This window comes from Pundamilia nyererei, unplaced genomic scaffold (assembly GCF_000239375.1).
Source record: "Pundamilia nyererei isolate P.nyererei 1_Seehausen unplaced genomic scaffold, PunNye1.0 scaffold00022, whole genome shotgun sequence".
NCBI lineage: Eukaryota > Metazoa > Chordata > Actinopteri > Cichliformes > Cichlidae > Pundamilia > Pundamilia nyererei.
In genome coordinates, this window is record NW_005187423.1 from 4,681,639 (window position 1) to 4,700,261 (window position 18,623).

At 41.6% G+C, this 18,623-nt stretch overlaps 1 protein-coding gene across 2 annotated transcripts in view; it reads left to right on the forward strand.

Annotated features, from left to right (window-relative positions):
- The first annotated feature begins 283 nt into the window (after positions 1-283).
- The window catches only part of tll1 (tolloid-like 1), a 56,865-nt gene continuing 38,525 nt past the window's right edge, over positions 284-18,623 (forward strand). Inside the window, exons 1-2 of one of the 2 annotated variants that reach the window (XM_005727007.1) lie at positions 284-475; positions 1,808-2,286. In XM_005727007.1, coding sequence (XP_005727064.1) covers positions 2,106-2,286 — 181 coding nt within the window. In that variant the 5' untranslated portion in view covers positions 284-475; positions 1,808-2,105. Of the gene's footprint in view, positions 476-1,657; positions 2,287-18,623 lie in introns of those variants that run through there. The other variant, XM_013909245.1, reaches the window with a different exon arrangement.

Consider the following 18,623-nt stretch of genomic DNA (forward strand, 5'->3'; position numbering starts at 1 on the left):
CAAGTTTAGCTGAAAAACTGAATGTGGAACAAGCAAAGCTTATTACTAAACAATATATACATTAGCTGTATAATGCCAGTAGGCCAGCTCTAATAGTAATTTGGTATGGCTTTGCGGGCCAAATGTAATTAGGCTGCGGGCCAAATTTGGCCCACGGGCCAGAGTTTGACACCTATGCTCTAAGGGATTTGTGTCCAACCGTGGATGGTGGACAGCTTGCGGCTGGATTGATGGCGTGACGTCAGCGCGCCGCTACCTCTCCCAGAGGGCAGGATTAGTCGGGAGCGGCAGAGACAGCGCTCCGGTAATCTCCCGGTAATAAATGGGGGGAGTCAGGCACGTTTGAAACTGCCGGTACCGAGTGACACCCCGAGACCCCCTGAGACTCCGGAGAAAGTCCCCACAGTTGCAGCACGATGGGTCGCTATGTGGCTCCGCAGCAATCCAACGCGCCCCGGGCAGGTAAACGCAGCAGGTAAGCTGTGGAGACGTATGGGTGAGCTTGTCTCAGGAGGATTTACACTGGCAAGGTGTTCACTGTCTGTCAACAACTGCTGGGGTTTTATTTTTACTGCTGTAGTCTTCCGTGTGTGCATGTGCACGTGTATAGGCAACACTGGGGGAGATTATGGGTGGTTCCTGACAACTTTGCAGTCCGTGCGAAATTAGAGTAAAATACGTCAAATGAAATTGACTGTAAAGGATTTTTTTCTCCCCCTCTTGCCTAAATGCTCTTAGCGTTCTTTTCATGAACTAACACGCTCAGGCTGCTGCGCTGGACCTGTGGATGTCAGGGATGCAGGGGAGGATCACGAACTCGGTTGTTGACCGACCTACTGCTGCCAAGGGTATTTATGAGAGATTAGAGAAGACATCATAGGTGAATGGCAGACTGGTCTATCTATCTATCTCGGGTTGCAGACTATCTCCCACTCTAAAGGCCATTGTTCAGTAGGGATTTATTTATTTATTTATTGAAATTCGCTATTTAAGTTTCAAAGGTTTAAAACGGATGTCCCTCTCCCTCTCTCTATGACAGCAACTCAGAAGGGGGCCAAAATAAAAGACCACTTGTCACGTCATGACTGTAAAGCTTACCTGCCTCTGGGCGTTTATGGTTTGTCTCTCACCTACTTGGCACCTGCCTCAGAATAACCAGATAACACCTACTTAGAGTCACAGGCAAATTTGTGGCCACCGTGTTACTTTTACCGCTACCGGTTCTTTACTGCCAGTTCACTTTATTTTGCGGGTCAATGTGAATAAAGGTCCAATTAAGCCGGTGATGATTAGTGAGCGGCTTCCTCCGCGGTCAGCGCGCTGAGATCAGAGAGAAGGCTCAGGAGTTTTACGCATGAAAAAAAAAACGAACGAAGAAGACTGCGAATGGTCCATTGAATGGAGACAAAAGAAGACAGAGACGTTGTGGTTCTGCACCACTTGGGACGAACAGTGCGGTTGTGTGTGTGTGTGTGTGTGTGTGTGTGTGTGTGTGTGTGTGTGTGTGTGTGTGTGTGTGTGTGTGTGTGTGTGAATGGGCGGTGCGCTGACTTGGGTTGAGAGAGAGAGACAGTACCACCACCGGACACGAGAGAGAGAGACAGAGAGACACAGAGAAAGAGAGAGAGAGAGAGAGAGAGAGAGAGAGAGAGATTGCGCTAGGCGAGGGACGAGAGTGTTGGTTGGAAACACACAAGGTGGATGATTCTCGTGCGTGCAGCAGCAGCAGACACACCACCGTGCGTCTTTACGCTCAGAGATCACCCAGCCCTGATCTCCTAACCTCTCCTCTTTCTTGCTTGTCTAGCAGCAGCTTCACCTGCGAAGCCACAGCGGAGGACAGCGGAGCTTCTCAGCGGACACTTTGCTGACTGAGAGACGGACGCACGGAAACCTCAGCGTACTTTAACCATGGAGGCGAGTCAGTCGGAGTAGGGTAACTTACTACAACCTACACCATCCACAAGCAGACTGTCACAAAGGACGCCAATCTTCAAGATGGCCCGATAAATTCTTAACGCCGTGCTTCGGAGATTGGATTGTCCATCTCTCAGTAGCGCACGAGACGAGCAGAGAGGCCGTTATTTGGTTATTTCAGTCTTCAGATGGACCGTGTGCCATCCGCACTTGCTGGTAAGATGCGCTGGATCACACTGGTGCTTGCCGGCTTGACTTTCTGGGGCAAAGTTACTATTTGTAACTGTTTCGACTACGAGGAGCCAGACTATGAATATTATGAGGAAGAGAGAGCGGAGACCATTGACTACAAGGACCCCTGCAAAGCTGGTGAGTCATTTTACTTTATTTTAGCTTTTAAATTATAAAAGTAACACAAGAACTATATTTATTACTCTGGTCACGGTGATCCTGCCCTCCTACAGCTGGCTCCGAGGCGGCACGTGCGTGTGTGTATGAGGGATGACAGCGCGCTTCTGCCAATAACCGCATAACCGGTGTCGGTGTCTGTGGCGATCTCGCAGATGCATGCCACGTGCATGCCACGGTGACGGTCACGTTAAGTCTGATGCACTTTTCAATGCATGCAAACACACAAACATGCTCACATTCAGCTCAAGCATCCCCCAGAGTCCAAATATTGGTGGCGCGCATGGATCGCATGGATGTGTAGGTTTGCGCGCGTGTGCAGATGTCAAGTCGGCTAATAACAGGGATAAAAATAACAGCTGGATTTACACAGGCGCGGATTCACGTTCTGTCTCACACACATGCGTGTGCACACGTGATAAACATTTAACATTTGTGTAGTTGTTGTGGAGTAACACCCTGATGTGGCTTAATCGCTATGAACGAATTTCTTGTGTGTAAAAAATAAAAGAAAGAAAATCTTTCACTGAATCGAAAATAAATGTGTCTGTTGTGTCAGCGAGTGGTTGCCAGTTTTTTTTAAAGTTTTAAAGTTTTATACATAAGAAGTGTATTTTTTTAAATAGGTCTTTTATTGGCGGCGGGAAGGGGGGGGTCATTTTGGATTTTATATAGTCGCTCTCTTAACCAGTCCCTCTCCTCCTAGTTATTCTCCTCTGTTAGCGCCTGGACCTTAACCTTTAAATGCAGTATTTGTTGGTGACCATTTACATATCCCCATTTTATTAAGGCTGGCTATGATGGGAAATGTTTTAGACTGTTACCAGTGTAATGATGACCAGTGGCAGCACCAGATAAGATACACCAGATAGAAACTGGTATTATTACGTTTTCAGCGGTGTGAATCATCCATGTTCTTCTGCTTATCCAATTAAGGGTTACAATTTTTGTGAAAGCCTCTTCCAGCTGTCCTAGCGCTAGAAGAAGGGTACACCCTGGACATGTCACCAGCCTGTCATATGGCTGACAGAGAAACAGACAGACACACTACCTACAATCAATTAAGAATCACTAATAACCTAATATGCGGCAGACAACCCACGGAGTCACTAGGAGATGATGCAAACACACAGAAAAGGCCCAACAGGCCAGTGGATTCAACCACCAGCCACTGTGGAAATGACTGTATGCCAAAGAATAATTCGATTAAATCCTTCAATCCTCACTCTTCTTATTATCTTATACAGACAATACATCTTATGCTTCTTTTTTTTTTACCTTCACTTGATGAAAACAAGCTTGTGCTGTTGCTCAAGTTATTAATTTTTTAAATATTGATAAGCTATAAAATTATTACTTTTTTTTCTTAGGTTTTATGTTTTTGTTCATTTGGGAACAAAAATGATGGAGAAATTGTTCTGCAAAAAGGTGTTCCTGTAAAACAGAAGAATACATGTACCTCAGGGCTGATGAGTATATGCACAGTGCCCTGTGGAGCTCCATCCTGTGTTGTGTTGGATGACCACAATTAACTGTGCGGTGGCCCTGGCCACCCTTGGCCACTACTTGGCTCCTCCCCTAATTGTCCCTGAAGTGCCCAAACCATTAATAAGAAACATTTGGCACCTAGTAATTGTGTCTTAGGTAAAAGGGAAAATGCAGTTCAGTTTCATATATAGAGCAGCAATTCATAATCACAGTAGGCTCAAGGTGCTCGAGTTTGCTCCAAAATGAGAGAGAAAACGGCAACAATAGGACATATGTGTGTTGATCTTCTTGCTTTTAGGCCTAGAACAACGAATTTCATAATCTAACTTAATATCTTTTTGATATATTTTTTAAGGTTTTTCTGACCCTCTCCTCTCCTCTTTCTATAAGAGGGATGTTGGGATGGTGTAAAATAAATAAGCATCTTTTAAAATCTGGATCCTTGTTTGGGGTTACACCCTCCTGACTTTGTGTGTCTTTCTCCGTGTGTGTTTGTGTACATGCGTGTCCATGTGTGTTTTAGTGGTACTTAATGTTGTCTGCGATGACACATTGGACTGATAAGAACTCCACCCCAGAGCGCTAAGCGTCCACACGCTGACCAACACACATTCTTCCCATACCAAATACACAAACCTGACAACCGTGGACATTGGCCAGTGTGTGTGTGTGTGTCTGCATGTGTGTTTACTCATGTGCATGTCACACTGATCTCTATGGGTGATTTTTATGTTGACTCTGCAATCCCATGTCTCTGTGGCTTTTTAGCTATGCAAAGAACTTACCGTTCATTCGTTTGTGTGTGTTTTGATGGGAGCCCGGCAGGTTAAAGGGAGTCAGTAAGTCTACGCATGTTTGTGAGACCGAGCGAGTCTTTAAGGTTAAAATAACTGAGAGAAAAAACACAGCGAATGTATTTATTTTCTGAAAATATCGATGAACATAAAGAGCCTTCTATACTCAGCTGCTGAGGTTTCTTGCAGCAAATTGCATAAACGCACACAGGCACACACACTCCTAATAATCAACACATACGTTCATCTTATAAGCCTTATAATTTTACAAGTGCCATTTGTTTTCAGGCATTTCTGTTTTATTGGACATTTGACAGCTGGCACCTTTTTACATCATTTGAACGTGTATAGCTCATTTATATTAAATACTGAGTCCCCAAATTTCATTCTCCTTTTATTTTCTCCTCTGATGATTTGGTTTATAATAAGAAAATGACAAAACCATCTCATCTCAGAGTCAGTGTAGGTTTTTTAAACTGTGAATGCAGCCCCACTGGTGAGGTATGAAACTGCTGTGGGTGGGGTGTGGACGACCAAGGTTAAAAAAAAATGTAATTAACTTGAATGATTTGTGTAGGATCGGATAAGTGGAAGAGGATGGATAGATTTGTGCAGAGATAATAAAGTCTGGTGATGCAATGTTGATGACCTTTACTTCTCTAAAATTCAATTTGAGTCATTTTTTATTGTTAATAATTGCTGAAAGCTGTGCATGTGTGTGTAGTGGGGTCAATTACGGCTTCTGAAGGCAGACATTTTTTTAGAGCCACTGGTGTGGAGGGTGCTCTGGAGCTTTGGCCTGTTTTGCCTTATCTTCTCATCTGGCTCAAAGTTTGCAAAGTTTTCGTCATTTTATGGTGTCAGTTTATTGTTTAGATGCACAAGTCTTGGGCTAAAAAATAACACTACTGTAAATACAAACGAGTAAATGATTCTGTTTTTTGTTTTATGCCTGCATCCTCACCACCTGATGTCTGTAACTGTTCCACTTAGTACTGTGTGGGAGCATGTCATTTAATATCTACCTGCACATTCTGAAATACAAGCTTTCAATATGCTAATCCAGCGGACACACATACGGACACACAAATGTTTCAGTGTGAGCCTGCAGAGCCTCTGACAGACACACACAAGTGTCTGCTGATGTGCAGCTGAATTTAAACCCACTCGCACGCACACATCTCCTGAGATTTTCTGGAGTAATCGTGTTGCAATTAATGCACTGACTTGGCAGCTATGTGCAGCTTGTAAGAAGTGGAAGCGCGACTCATTCCACGCCTGACCCCATGGCATCGGTCTGAGTGGTTGGTATTCCGCCTCCTGTTTTTGCTGGGAAAACACAAGGGGAATATTTGGCTGTCTGCTTATCTCCTCCGAGTCCCGCGCTGGTAGACAGGGGAACACACACTTCCATGCCTTTGTGAAGTGATTTCCCTACACGAACACACATGCACACACACACACGGTACACACACACATGCTAAGCTCCCTCCATTCACCCGCGCTTATCTCTTCCTGGTTGTCTGCATCCTGCTACTCAGCTGGAGATGACACACATACGCGCACGCCCACACACACAAATGCGCACACGTATGTGCCCCTACGCTCACTCAAGAGTCATTCATGCTTCCTTCCAAATCACTGTTCTCATAAAATCCTCACACACATCGAGTGAAAGCTAAACAAACCTCGGTATCTAAAGGCTGTGGGTCTTTTCTTCAGGAGGAATCAGAGACATTACTACCTTTTCTCTACTTTAAACACAATAGTCGGGCATCGTAGGAGTGTGTGTGGGCACAGTGTGTTGTTTTTTTATGGACACATCACTGAGATCAGGTGTTACAACATAAGACTTAAAAGATTTAAAAAATTTTATACAAAATTTGTTTGAGGGGTGGCACAGTGGCAAAATAGTTAAGAATTGTTGCTTGACAGCAAGAAAGTCCTAGCTTTGAATCCACCGGCTGGCACAGGCACATCTGTGTGGAATTTGCATATTCTTCCTGTGCCTGTGTGGGTTCTCTCTGGTGCTCCAACTTCCTCCCAGAGTCATGCATGTCAGATTAATCAGTGAGTCTAAAACTCTGTCACAGTTGCCAACGTCTATATTTCTGCGTTAACCACGCCACCCTGTCCAGGGTGTACTTCACCTCTTGCCCTTTGAAAGCTGAAATAGCCTCAGGCCTCCCACAATGCTAAAGTGAATAAGCAGTTCGGAGAATAGTAAGTAAGTAAGTAAGTAAAATTTTATTTATATAGCACCTTTCAAGATAAAATCACAAAGTGCTTTACAGAGGCAACACAAATCAAAACAACAACCAAATTAAAAATACCATAAAATCATTACAAACAATAAAATAAATAAGAAGGTGTCAGTTTCCTACAGAGTTAAAAGCCAGGGAATAAAAATAGGTTTTCAATCTGGACTTAAAGACCTGCACTGATGACGCTTGTCTAATTTGGAGGGGAAGGTTATTCCAGAGCATCGGAGCCGCAATTGAAAAGGCACGGTCTCCTCTGCATTTCAGCCGCGACTTAGGGACCGACAGCAGCAGCTGCTCAGCTGAACGGAGCGAGCGAGGAGGAACATGTGGCTTCAGCAAGTCAGATAAGTACACAGGGGCCAGACCATTTAAAGATTTAAAAACTAATAAAAGGACCTTAAAACGAACCCTAAAATCATGGGAAGCCAATGCAAGGAAGCCAGAACCGGAGTGATGTGATCGAATTTCCTACTACCGGTTAAAAATCGCGCCGCCGCGTTTTGCACTAACTGCAGGTGAATGAAATTAATGAATGAAACAAAGTTGTTTATTCTCTGCATCATGTGCACCTAAATCAGATTGTCACTGCACATAGTCAGGTAATATGGCTAGTTACATCACAGTCTTCAATTTAACCTTTCATTGGAGGGATCACCTCATAAACCGTTTCACATTGGCTGAAGCTGATTCAGATGTGATGGTAGAACATATAAGGTACCATACTACACTGTACTTTACTGTAAAATAACTGGGATCTGTTCTATCAGTTTCTCATTTTATATGCAGATAAAAGATACTGGCACATGGGATTTAAAGAACCATTTAAAGTGTACGCCACAGTCTGAGGCAATTGCGTTATCTTGTTCACCACAGAACAAAATGCAGGGTGTGCTTGTTTGAAAGTCTCGTGGATAGGTTTGTTTTAGTCAAGAAGAACAGCAGAAAGAGCGTCAAACAAAACAAATCCAAAATAAACAGGACACGGATTAAGTCAGACATACTGTAGCATGAAAAGGAGGAACTGTGGTGGAGGTTGCAAAGTGGCTTGCAGATGCACAGCAGGTGCTGTTATCAATTTTTGGGAAAATAAAATCTGATGTTGATATACAGGTTGATATACATTGTACATAAATATATCCATGCAAAGTGCTGCTAGGCCTTTACTGCAATCACCTTTAGGTGCTGCTGGTTTGTGGCTCTCTTTGTCATCATTTCCATAACATAGAAGCTGCTCTGTTGGGATGAGATCGGAAGACCGACTTGGCCAATCAAGAATATGGCCTTTATTTGGCTGGAGAAGCTATTGTGTTGTTTTTGCTATAAACTTTAGGTCATTATCCATTTGCACTGTAAAGCACTGTCTGATCAGTTTTGAAGCATTTGGCTAAGTCTGAGCAGAGAACATAACCCTGAACATTTCAAAATCTATCCTGCTACTTCTATCAGCAGTTGCATGATAAATAAAAAACACAAGTAGCCTGGTTACACAAACAGGAATACACGTCGACGCCATAACGTTACCTCCAACATGGTTTATACATGACGTGGCATACTTTAACAATGAACTGTTTCCCCCCTTCTCCATACTTTTGTTGTTGTTGTTTTTCTTAACAATGGGAATAATTCTATGGTTGTTCACTTTAGTTGTCATCTATGGTGTTTCAGGCTTCCTTTTTTGTAAACAATGCACTGGGCTAATTATACAGATCTTTTATCTGCTTAATTTGTCATAGAAAGGAACAGGAGTAACCTGGTTATAAAAGAGCTGTTTGTCAATCAATTTTTGATTTAATTTTGAGCCTTTGAAAATGTTGAGACTGTATAATGAAATGGCTGTAATTCCTCCTCAACAGTTAATGCAAAGCTTTTGTTGAAACCCTTGAATTAAACCTGCAAGTCTGCGCTTCAATCACATCTTTATTCTTTGATTTAAAACCCACTGTGGCATAGAGAGAAAGAAATTAGTAATGATAACCAATACAGCTGATTAGTACGAGTTTAACTCACACTTAAATTTTCTAGAAGTGTCCCAAGCGTACCTCAGATCCTGGGATTTGAACGCCTGTGCAGGTATATGTTCGCTGTGTACTGTACATGCAGCCCACCAAGTCGTGACATGAGCTGCAGCTACTGTTCATCCCTTCCCCCATTCATCAGTAGGAAGGAAACTAGAGCAACATGTGTATGTGTACATTTGGCACCGCGGCTGCCTTGCATCTGTGTGTGTTAGCGAGGGAGCAAGTGGTCTCACTCATATTATATTAAACAGGATTTTCCCGAGCAGAGTGCTGCTGCCACTGAGCTTCCGAAGTCTTCCTCAGGATTCCCGCCTCAGCACAAACTCTTCGGCCATGCCCAGGGCCGACTGTTTGTTCTGGAGCGTCATTGTTCCGGAGCAGCAGAAGCCATGAGTCAGCATCGCCTTCACATCGCCCACCTGCCATGCACCGTTCAATTATTAAATGTCTAGGTGCTTTTATGTCACCCAGCTTTCCCTGATGGTATTTATAGAAGCAAAAAAAATAAAAAATAAAAAATCAGACCCATTCACACATCAATGTCTGAAGAAAAGCATCTTTCTCCTGGCAATCAAACTTGTTTTGTTGTCTAAGTATTGTAGCAGCAAACTCCTCCCTACACTCCACCTGCTGCAGTTGCGATCTTTGATGCCTAAGCAAGCTAACGCTACAGGAAAAAAGTGATGACCATGTAGCTGAGCTAGCCTGTATTGTCACCTGTGGCTGAAGACAGATACGTTTAACCAAACCAGGTAAAGAGAAATATCTTTTTGAGTTCAGATCTCTGACAAAGATCTCTTTAGGATCCTTATGATGTCATAAATTCTGGTTTTCTCAGTCTTTAATTGCCCCCATAGATAATCAGCACTATTGAGATCAGGTGACTGTGGAGGGCAGTTCATTGTACCTCTTCTTTCCTCTTCTTTGGTCTTCTGCTGCTGTACGACTCCTTGTGGTGCTGCTTCTCCTTTGTAAAGAGTTCACCAAACGATGTCTCCATTTCCCTCTCAATATCATACTGCTTAGGGGAATTTGAGACACAGCTGATGGACGAACAACAGCTACAAGTTGATTATTTTAAAAATTCCTCTGATGTGAGTCAATCAATTCTGCCTGAGTCTCATGTGAACGGTGCTCCACTGGAAAGATTTCATGCCTTCACTTGATTTATGCACTGTAATCTAACTGAAACTCATCATTTACGGCAACTGCACTGAAATCCAACTTCAAATGAAGTTACTCATCCGGTAATTGAAACTATGTAGTCACACCTGGGTTCAGCTATCTGGGATCTCAACAAGAACAACATTGTTCTCTGTTCTATGACTTTGTGCATTTAAAGTCCAGTTGGCTGCTCGTTCCCTGGGTGCAGACCCGGGGCACGCCGACGGGAAACCGAGCCGTAATGCCGTCCCGTCACAATGTCTGGCCAAACCCATGACCCGCTAGGGAGGAATCCCAGTGTCACAGTAAAGTGATTAGGGGGTTACACCAGCTCTGTGAGTGCATGCGTCATATGATATCATGTTATTCTGTCTCATACCAAACATGTCTTTGCGCGATCTCGCTGTCAATTTATAGTTCAGAGTTCTAAGTGAGCGAGGCCTTTGAAATCTTTTCATTCATTTCAGATTTAATTATACAGCAGCCAGTTCACAACACGAGTCATCTCAGGTCACAGCACATTTAAGGTCAAGACCTTAGAAAAAGAGAAAACCCCCTTTGAGCAATGAACAGTGGAGATAAGGTGGTTTTTACTCAGCATATTTGTGCTCTTCTACCCTTTACCTTCCATCCATAGCATTTTACAACATGTTCTTCTTTTCCTTTTGATCTCTTGGCATAGACTACTAGCAATATTTACTGAAAAAACTAAAAATAGCTCCACTTGGACAAAAGCTCCTGTTAACTGGATTTGTTTATGATCAGTCTGGACTTCATTCCGGGTCATTTCAAATGTCCAGGTGTGTGCCTCACGGCCCTGCCATCTGTTTTCAGCTGTGTTCACGGATGAAGAAACTGTGCTTATTCTAATCTCTAGACAAACACACACGCACACTGTGGCGCAGGTAAACACAGTGATGTGTCAGTGTACAAGTGTGTAACTGGGTCTTTGTCAGTGTCTGGGACTATATTTACGTCTGTAAAAATATATAATTAGAGTTTGCGTGTTTTGTATAGAGTCAGACCTCAGTGCGACTGGTGATTTTAAAGTTTCTAATTATGGCTTCAATTCAGTGAATACTCACCAACACTGTAAGTACCCTGTTCTATTCAGGATTTTTTTCTATTGCATGTCACTCTTGTCTCTTGCCTCTGTGTCTCTCTCTTTCAAATCTACTTGCAGCAGGGTGTGGGTATGAACATTTTTGGACTTGGACTAAGCAGCTACATTTTTCACATTTTTTTTTTTTTTACCAGTGATAGAAAAACTGCAGCATTTCTTTACATTCCAGCACCTTGGCGTAAGTGCAGTAGCTCAGCATTATTCCATCTTAACCACTCAAGGAAGAATAGAAACGGCCGTTTCAATTTCAAGTGCTACTCAAAGTCATACTTTGCTTCACAATGGACAATGGGGGCTTTGGACAGTTTGGTTTCACAGCAGTTATTTTGGGTTTCGGGATAAAAAAAATCCATAGAGACAATCCATGTAGCATCTCCAGGAATTTCAACACTTTACAATTTGTGTTTGAATCGAATGTTCGATCAGAGTGTTGTGAACGTTATGAACGTTGGTACGTGGGCTTGTGTCACACATAGGCTTTGACACAAACCGCCTCTGTGTACTCTGTAAAGGAAGGCCAACTTGAAAGTGCTTTAAACTGACTCCTTTGGTTGGTAAAATCAATCAAAGGCTATACAAGACTATAAGACTATTTATTTATTTATGGCCTCTGCAGATATTAACCTGGGGAGGTCTATGGTTTCAATCACCAGTTTCAAAACTGGTGGTTGGTTTTTTTTTTGCACATTTTGTAAATTAGGAGTAAAATAGATAATAAGAAGCAAACTCACCAAGGCAGCTCATTCTCCAATATTTACCTTTAAAGGAAATATTGTATTTTGTATAAATTCATTTGGGTTTTTAAATTCAAGAAGTTTGTAGTGCAGTAAAAGTCAGATAAGGGATTACAGGTATTGATTTGTAAATGATCTGACATGAATAACTTGATCTTATTATATGATATTATACCACTATGACTAACTAGGCAGCTCATTCTCTGTCTCTTAGCAACCCTGTCTTTAAACATGCAACACACTTTGGGGTAGAAGTGTAAAAGTGAGGTCAGAGGTCAAATGTGACATCATATTTGGATGCAAACTATAATGTGGTATTTAGAAGATATACGTGTCACATATACTTGTAGATATGATTTTCTATATGCCAATATGTTTTTGATACAAACAATGGCAGTAAGAAACTTTGACTTTCAGATCAATCTGTTGATGTTGAAGGAGAGGTCAGAGGTCAACATGATATTTTAACTCTTTATATGGTACTTTATACATATTGACAATACATACTGAACTTGTAAGATTCATAGTTTCTAAGTCATAATGTTTTTTGTAAATCGAGGCTGAGCCTAAAGAAGTAAAAGAATTTGAAGCCAGACAGTGAAGTAATGCTTCAAAATATCAGGAGCACCAATGGGTAAATCAAAGTGTGATAATCCAGTTCTGACCAATGCAAAGGAACGATCTTCAACTGCTCCCTTATTTCCCAAGAAGTTACCACTGCGGATGGATCCACATATTTGATTTGGCACAAATTTTACGCTGGCTGCCCTTCCTGATGCAACCCTCCTGTTTATCCGGCACTAGGATTACACCAGCTTGCGACCCCTGAGGCTGGGTTCATGTCTCCTCCTGGTCTAGAACTGGGAATCTTTCATGTGTAAGGCAAATGTGGTAATCACTACACAACAGAGCATACACACAGTATATATATATTTTTAAAAATGCACAAAAAAGGTCTTTACAGTATAAAAACAGATTTCCTTCTTAACAAAGCTGAGGTTTCAATAGTGAACAGATATTTGGGTGGAGCATCAATTTAATAAATCCACTTCATAAGCTCTCACCTCAAAAGCATGCCATATTGTAACTCTTTGAGGCCTGCATTTTTGGTACTTTGCCTCATCATGACCTTTTCTGGCACCATCAGTGTTGAACTGCAGCACCTGCTGTTGGTCGCAAAGGGTTAAAGTAGATAAAGCAGCTTGCACAATGATTAGTTTTGGAGAAAATCCTCAAACGGGGCCGAGATAATCTCTTTTTTAATATAACGGCACGTTTGCAGCCACATTTATATACAGCATAATAATATCACATGAGTGAACGGGCTCATATACATGCACGTTCACACACATGGATGCCCACATCTTAGCCCACCTACACTGTGACCTTATATTTGCTTAATGAGGAGCTTAGTGAGGTGTGTGTGTGTGCAGTCATTGTGTATGTGTGTTTGTGTTAGATACACCCCAGTGAGTACAGCATGAGTGCAGAACGCAGTAGTGCATAATTGTATACTGTACTGTAGTGCAGTCAAAATGTACAGAAAAACACCTGCTACATTTATCACAAATAACATTTAAGCAAACAAATTTGTTTAAAAAAAATCAGTTAATCTAGCTGCATTTTCACCATCTTAGTTTGACAATGTCTTATGTGACAGATTAAATATCTTGAGAACTAAGTAGTTTACTTTCTTCCCTTGAAAGCTGCTGGCGTCTCCTTTAAACGAGGGCTGTGATGTGATCAAAACCCTTTTTAAAAGCTTTAATGAAGCCTCGAGTCTCTTTGTCTTTTTGGAAACTTTGCACAATAAATCCATACCGACAGATGCGGTAATGAAGGTGTTCTCTGGTCACATATGCAATTTTCAATGCCTGAAATGCCGCTGTTGTTGTTAGCGTAGCTCTTAGCAATCCCATAATGCCTTGTTTGGTTGGAACATGGCCATCAGTGGCTGTGTTACAAACCTGCCAAGTAATTAAAAGGACTAACTGGACATCTGAGTTGCAACTCATTGCATGGAATAACAGCAGATTGACCTCATTCTCTATAGACCTGCACTTTCAGGGTAGTGAAAGCATAATGAATAAATCAGCATAGATGCAATGAATAATATGTACAATCTCCTTTACAGATATCTATAACATTGTAAGCTGTGTGCTCAGGGTGTGTTGAGCATTCATAGATATACATACCTATCATTCAGGCTATTTTTTAACTAAAACCTGGTTGTTCTGAAAACAGATGGTACGTTACAAAGCTGAAGCCAGACAAACATTACTACACAGGAAATAATCACTTCGATCGAACTGCTTTGAATTCTTGTTTAACTTCAGCAGTTATAGTTATGGGCTCGTTCTCCACCTCTTTGCACTCGCATTTTGAGCGTAGTTTGTTTTGCAAAAAAGAGACAAATCATACATCAATCAACATTAAATATGCATTTCACTGATAGCATTAGGATTAGTATTATCATTCCAGTTTGAATGCTGTTATCACAAACTCTACTGGGAAAGATAATGCATTGAAACATATCTGTGGCAGCACTCAAATGAACATGGCAACGACTGCTTCACTGAGTGTTTAAACTAGTTTAAGAGAAACCCAAGCAAAAACAAAAATCTTTTTCATCTGGTGATCACAAAAAAATCATAAACAACCATAAAAGTTCAGGCAGGGAAATATAATACATGACTAAAATAGGGCAGCCATTATTTTTTATTTAAATCCTAATTGAATCGCATTGTGTTATCATTGTATTAAAAGCTCATGTTTGATTGCTCTTTTGCATCAGTGTGTACGTGCTTTGTTCAGATGACAATGAGTGACGCTCGCATCTGTTGGACATTCGCTGTCAGGCTGCAGAATTACTTGCAGAAAGCTGACTTCAGCTGTGTCTGCTTGAGAACTTGATCAATAAGACACAAAGCAGTCTCGCTGCTAGCTGGCAACATGGTGGGCTGGTGGGGTGAATACGTGTGAGTAGTGATGCCTCTACCTCTCAGACTGTGTTTGGTGCATTACTGTTGTGTGTGTGTGTGTCCCTGTGTGCTACTGTGTGTGTTTGCTGCAGTGCCCCTGCTGAAGGGCGAACAGTAAGGCCCTGGTCAGCATGATGTAGACCTCCTGGGACGTCCTGGGGTTTTTGGATCAATACCTTTCCTCCTGCATCTCCCTGCATCACTGTTCTCATCCCTCCTCACCCCGTGGCTTGACTTTGGGCTATTTATGGTATCTCTATGGATTAACAAGACCCTAACGATCAATGGGCCAAACTTACTATCACTGTACTCCCCCTCCACTTCTCACTTTGTATCTCTGCTTGTGTCAGCTCCTTTTCTCTGGAAAACTTTTAGTCCTTATATTTTTCCCTTGTTGTCCTGAAATGTTCAGAGCCAAGAGAAGTGTAATCTCAGGACACTGTCACATTCACGCTGCCCCACAAATAGGAGCAAAAATGAAGGGAAAGTCTTTTTCCAATGCACATGCAAGGTGATGCAGACTGTGTTTGTACGAGGATTGTCACATTGTCCTTTTGCTGTTGAAGTAGCAGATTTAAGTCGATTGTTTGTTCAGTTTTTTTGTTTTTTCACTCTTCTGTGGCTCACTATGAACGCAGAGAACATACTAGAGGAAAACTTTGTCACCCACAGCAATTTAGCATCAGAAATAACAATTCTAATAGGCCTATCCAGACCACATCTTAAAAAACGTGCTGGTGTAATTGTGCTGTTTTTGCGACTTTATGTGTCAAAGTCGCACCCAGATCAGCCTTTTCACATAGTATTAAACCTCTTTTTATATATGTTTTTAAATGGTTTTCCTTTCAACCAGGGATTAATCCAATCCAGACTCTCGTTATAAAATGCCCAGGGAAAAAATATATTTAAAGGGATAGCAGATTCTGTTTTGCATTCGCTCTTGCATAAATAACAGAGCTGCAAATACTCGAAAAATGACAGCGAGAAGTTTGATTAGTACCATTCATGACAAATGAAGAATGGATTTTCCTAAACAAATCTCTTTCCAAGCTGAACTGTGCACAAGCTGTGTGACGTACTACCCTCATTAAAATACCAAAAACTGGTTGGTCATCTCTGTGGAGCTCAGCACGAACCCAGTAGCAACCACCACCTGTAGCTCAAAGTTAGAGTCAGACTTAGTGAATCATGAAAGATTAATTAAAGAAAGACTGAAAATAATTAATTTTTCAGACTTTCAGAAGTCTGATGCTTTTTGTTGCTGTAGACTACTTTGGACTATTGTGCGAACAAAGCCAGCTGCTGGTCATTTGCGGTGATCGTTGCTCTCTCTCGATTGTACAATGTGCATTTGGTAAATTATGCAATAAAAGCAGGGATTACCATGATGTTTAATAAATGCATATCTTCGCACATCTACTTCTTTTACTGTTTCAAGCTACCTCCACTGTTTATACTAAGGCAGCCTGATCAAATGCTGGCTCTTTCTGGTTTTAAAAGTGATTTTTTACATAATATATAAAAATAAACACATTGCTTCACATCCAGCTCTAATTTAGATTGCTATCCTTCCAATCTAAGCAAAATATAAAACACCACTGAGCCAAACACACTCCCAGACTGCATCTGATGTTGTTATTCATAAATCTATGGACGCCATGGTTTGCTCTTCTCTGTAACAATAGTGCAGAGTTGAGCACAATGGCACCCTGACCCCTTTTCCTTTAGCGGCAATCCCGATTAGCTAAATGACAATCTTCTCCCGTGCCATTGTTAGTGTATTAGTGTCTTGAATCCCTGTGGAGGCCAATAACTCAGCTCAGCTAATCACTCAGAGATGACTATCGTTCAGTTGTCCATTGTTACAAGCTAGCGGGGTAATTGTGTTTACGTGTGTGTCTATGTGTATGTGTGTGTGTTGGACTGAGGTGATGAAGAGACTGAGGAGGGAAGGTCTATTACAGTACGTGCAGTGCAGCTGTTTTTGCCACCGTGTAGCTTCTCAAAGGTATCACGGCAGCTCGCCTGTAGACCTGACATTTGAAAAATCGAAGCAGCGTGCTCCCTGACAGTGATGTTGGACCAAAAGTTCTGTTTAAGTTTTTGATTTGTCCTTTTCATGTAAATGATGATTTCTTTTTAAGCATGCACATTTTTATCTGTTTTCAGGGTCACCTTGAAATGATTACACTTCATGTTTTCTCATTAATATATCAAAAAATGAAGCAAAAACAGGTTTTTGGACTGCTTTTTAATGTCAGCATCATCAACATCAACCTGTTCTTCTCAGCAGGATGGTTGAAAGGAGAATGAATGGGGAGTGAAGGTGCACAGCCACATTCAGGTCCTTTTTTCAGAAATCCTGCATTTTATTCATGGAGCTTTTAGAGATTTAGGAGTTTTTCTTGTGTTTTCTTGGCTAATATGTTGTGGTTGTCTTTTGTTGAAATGTAAACACCAAAATGAAGCGCTTGAAGCTTGAAGTTCCTAAGGAAGCAAAGACTGGAGCCGCTCCTTTTTTGCATTTAGAGGAACCCACTGAAGTGGTCTGAGCATCCGATCGGATGTTTCCACTTTCATTAAAAGTAACTGGTAGAAGATCACGAGGTAGCCCCAGAACAGGCTTGATAGATTATATCTCATTTGTCCAGGAAAAAGAGAGGATGTCAGTGGTGCAAGGGCAGGAGTAGAGAGAGTAAACAGCAGAGCAGTGAGTGTCCTGATTTCAGGCCACTGTAACAGCCACTGTTACCAGTGTTGAGGTTACTTAATTACTCCCTGGAGAAAGTAATTCATTACACTACTTGTTACATTACTTATACATTACTTCATAAGACAACCTGAAATGCATATAAACCATAGCCCCACATGCTAACACACCAATCTCTCAATGAGGACACACACTTTTTTTTTTTACAGTGTTTAAATTTGAACATGAAGCGAAGTTTGAAACCAGAGCAAAGAGACTTCAAAGTAATTGCCACAGTGATTATACTGTAGAAACATGTACAGGTGTAAAGGAGGCTTTAAGCCTGACTGCCCTTCATTGTCTTTGTTACCTGTTCAAATTCAGACTCTGGCTGCTTGGCTGGGGTCAGCATGCACTCAACTTTAAGGCCATTCTTGATTCTTGACTAGTTTGTGTTAACGTGCTGTCTGTGCAGCTGCTTGTGGAGAGCTGATGTTGTATTTGCAAGAAAAAGACACCTTTCACATGATTTTCTTTCCTTTTGCCCGGCATGCAACTGAAGAACCTTTGTAATGAAAGTGATTATGTAATTGTAACTGTAATGTGATTACTGAATTTAGTGCAGCAATGTGTTACATTATTGTGTTACTGAAAAATGTAATGTGACACGATTAGACACGATTAACATGTTTACACCCAACACTGAAGATAGCTGTGTGTGTGTGTGTGTGTGTGTGTGTGTGTGTGTGTGTGTGTGTGTGTGTGTGTGTGTGTCTGTGTAGCAATACACAGCTGCTTTGATCTCTGAGTTTATATCAGATACAGATTTCTGTATATTAGAGCAGAGGATCTGGCAATTGATTGTATAGCTGTGGAGGAAGTTAGACAGTTGATTGCCAGAAGGTTAAATTAAGTCATCACCTCAAAAGTAATAGATGTCACTGAGTAATTTCCTGGTATGTGTGACATCTACCTTAGCAGCTGCCCAGACTGTAACAAAAGGATATTTGTATTTCCCTAATCCGAGAAACCACGACCACTGA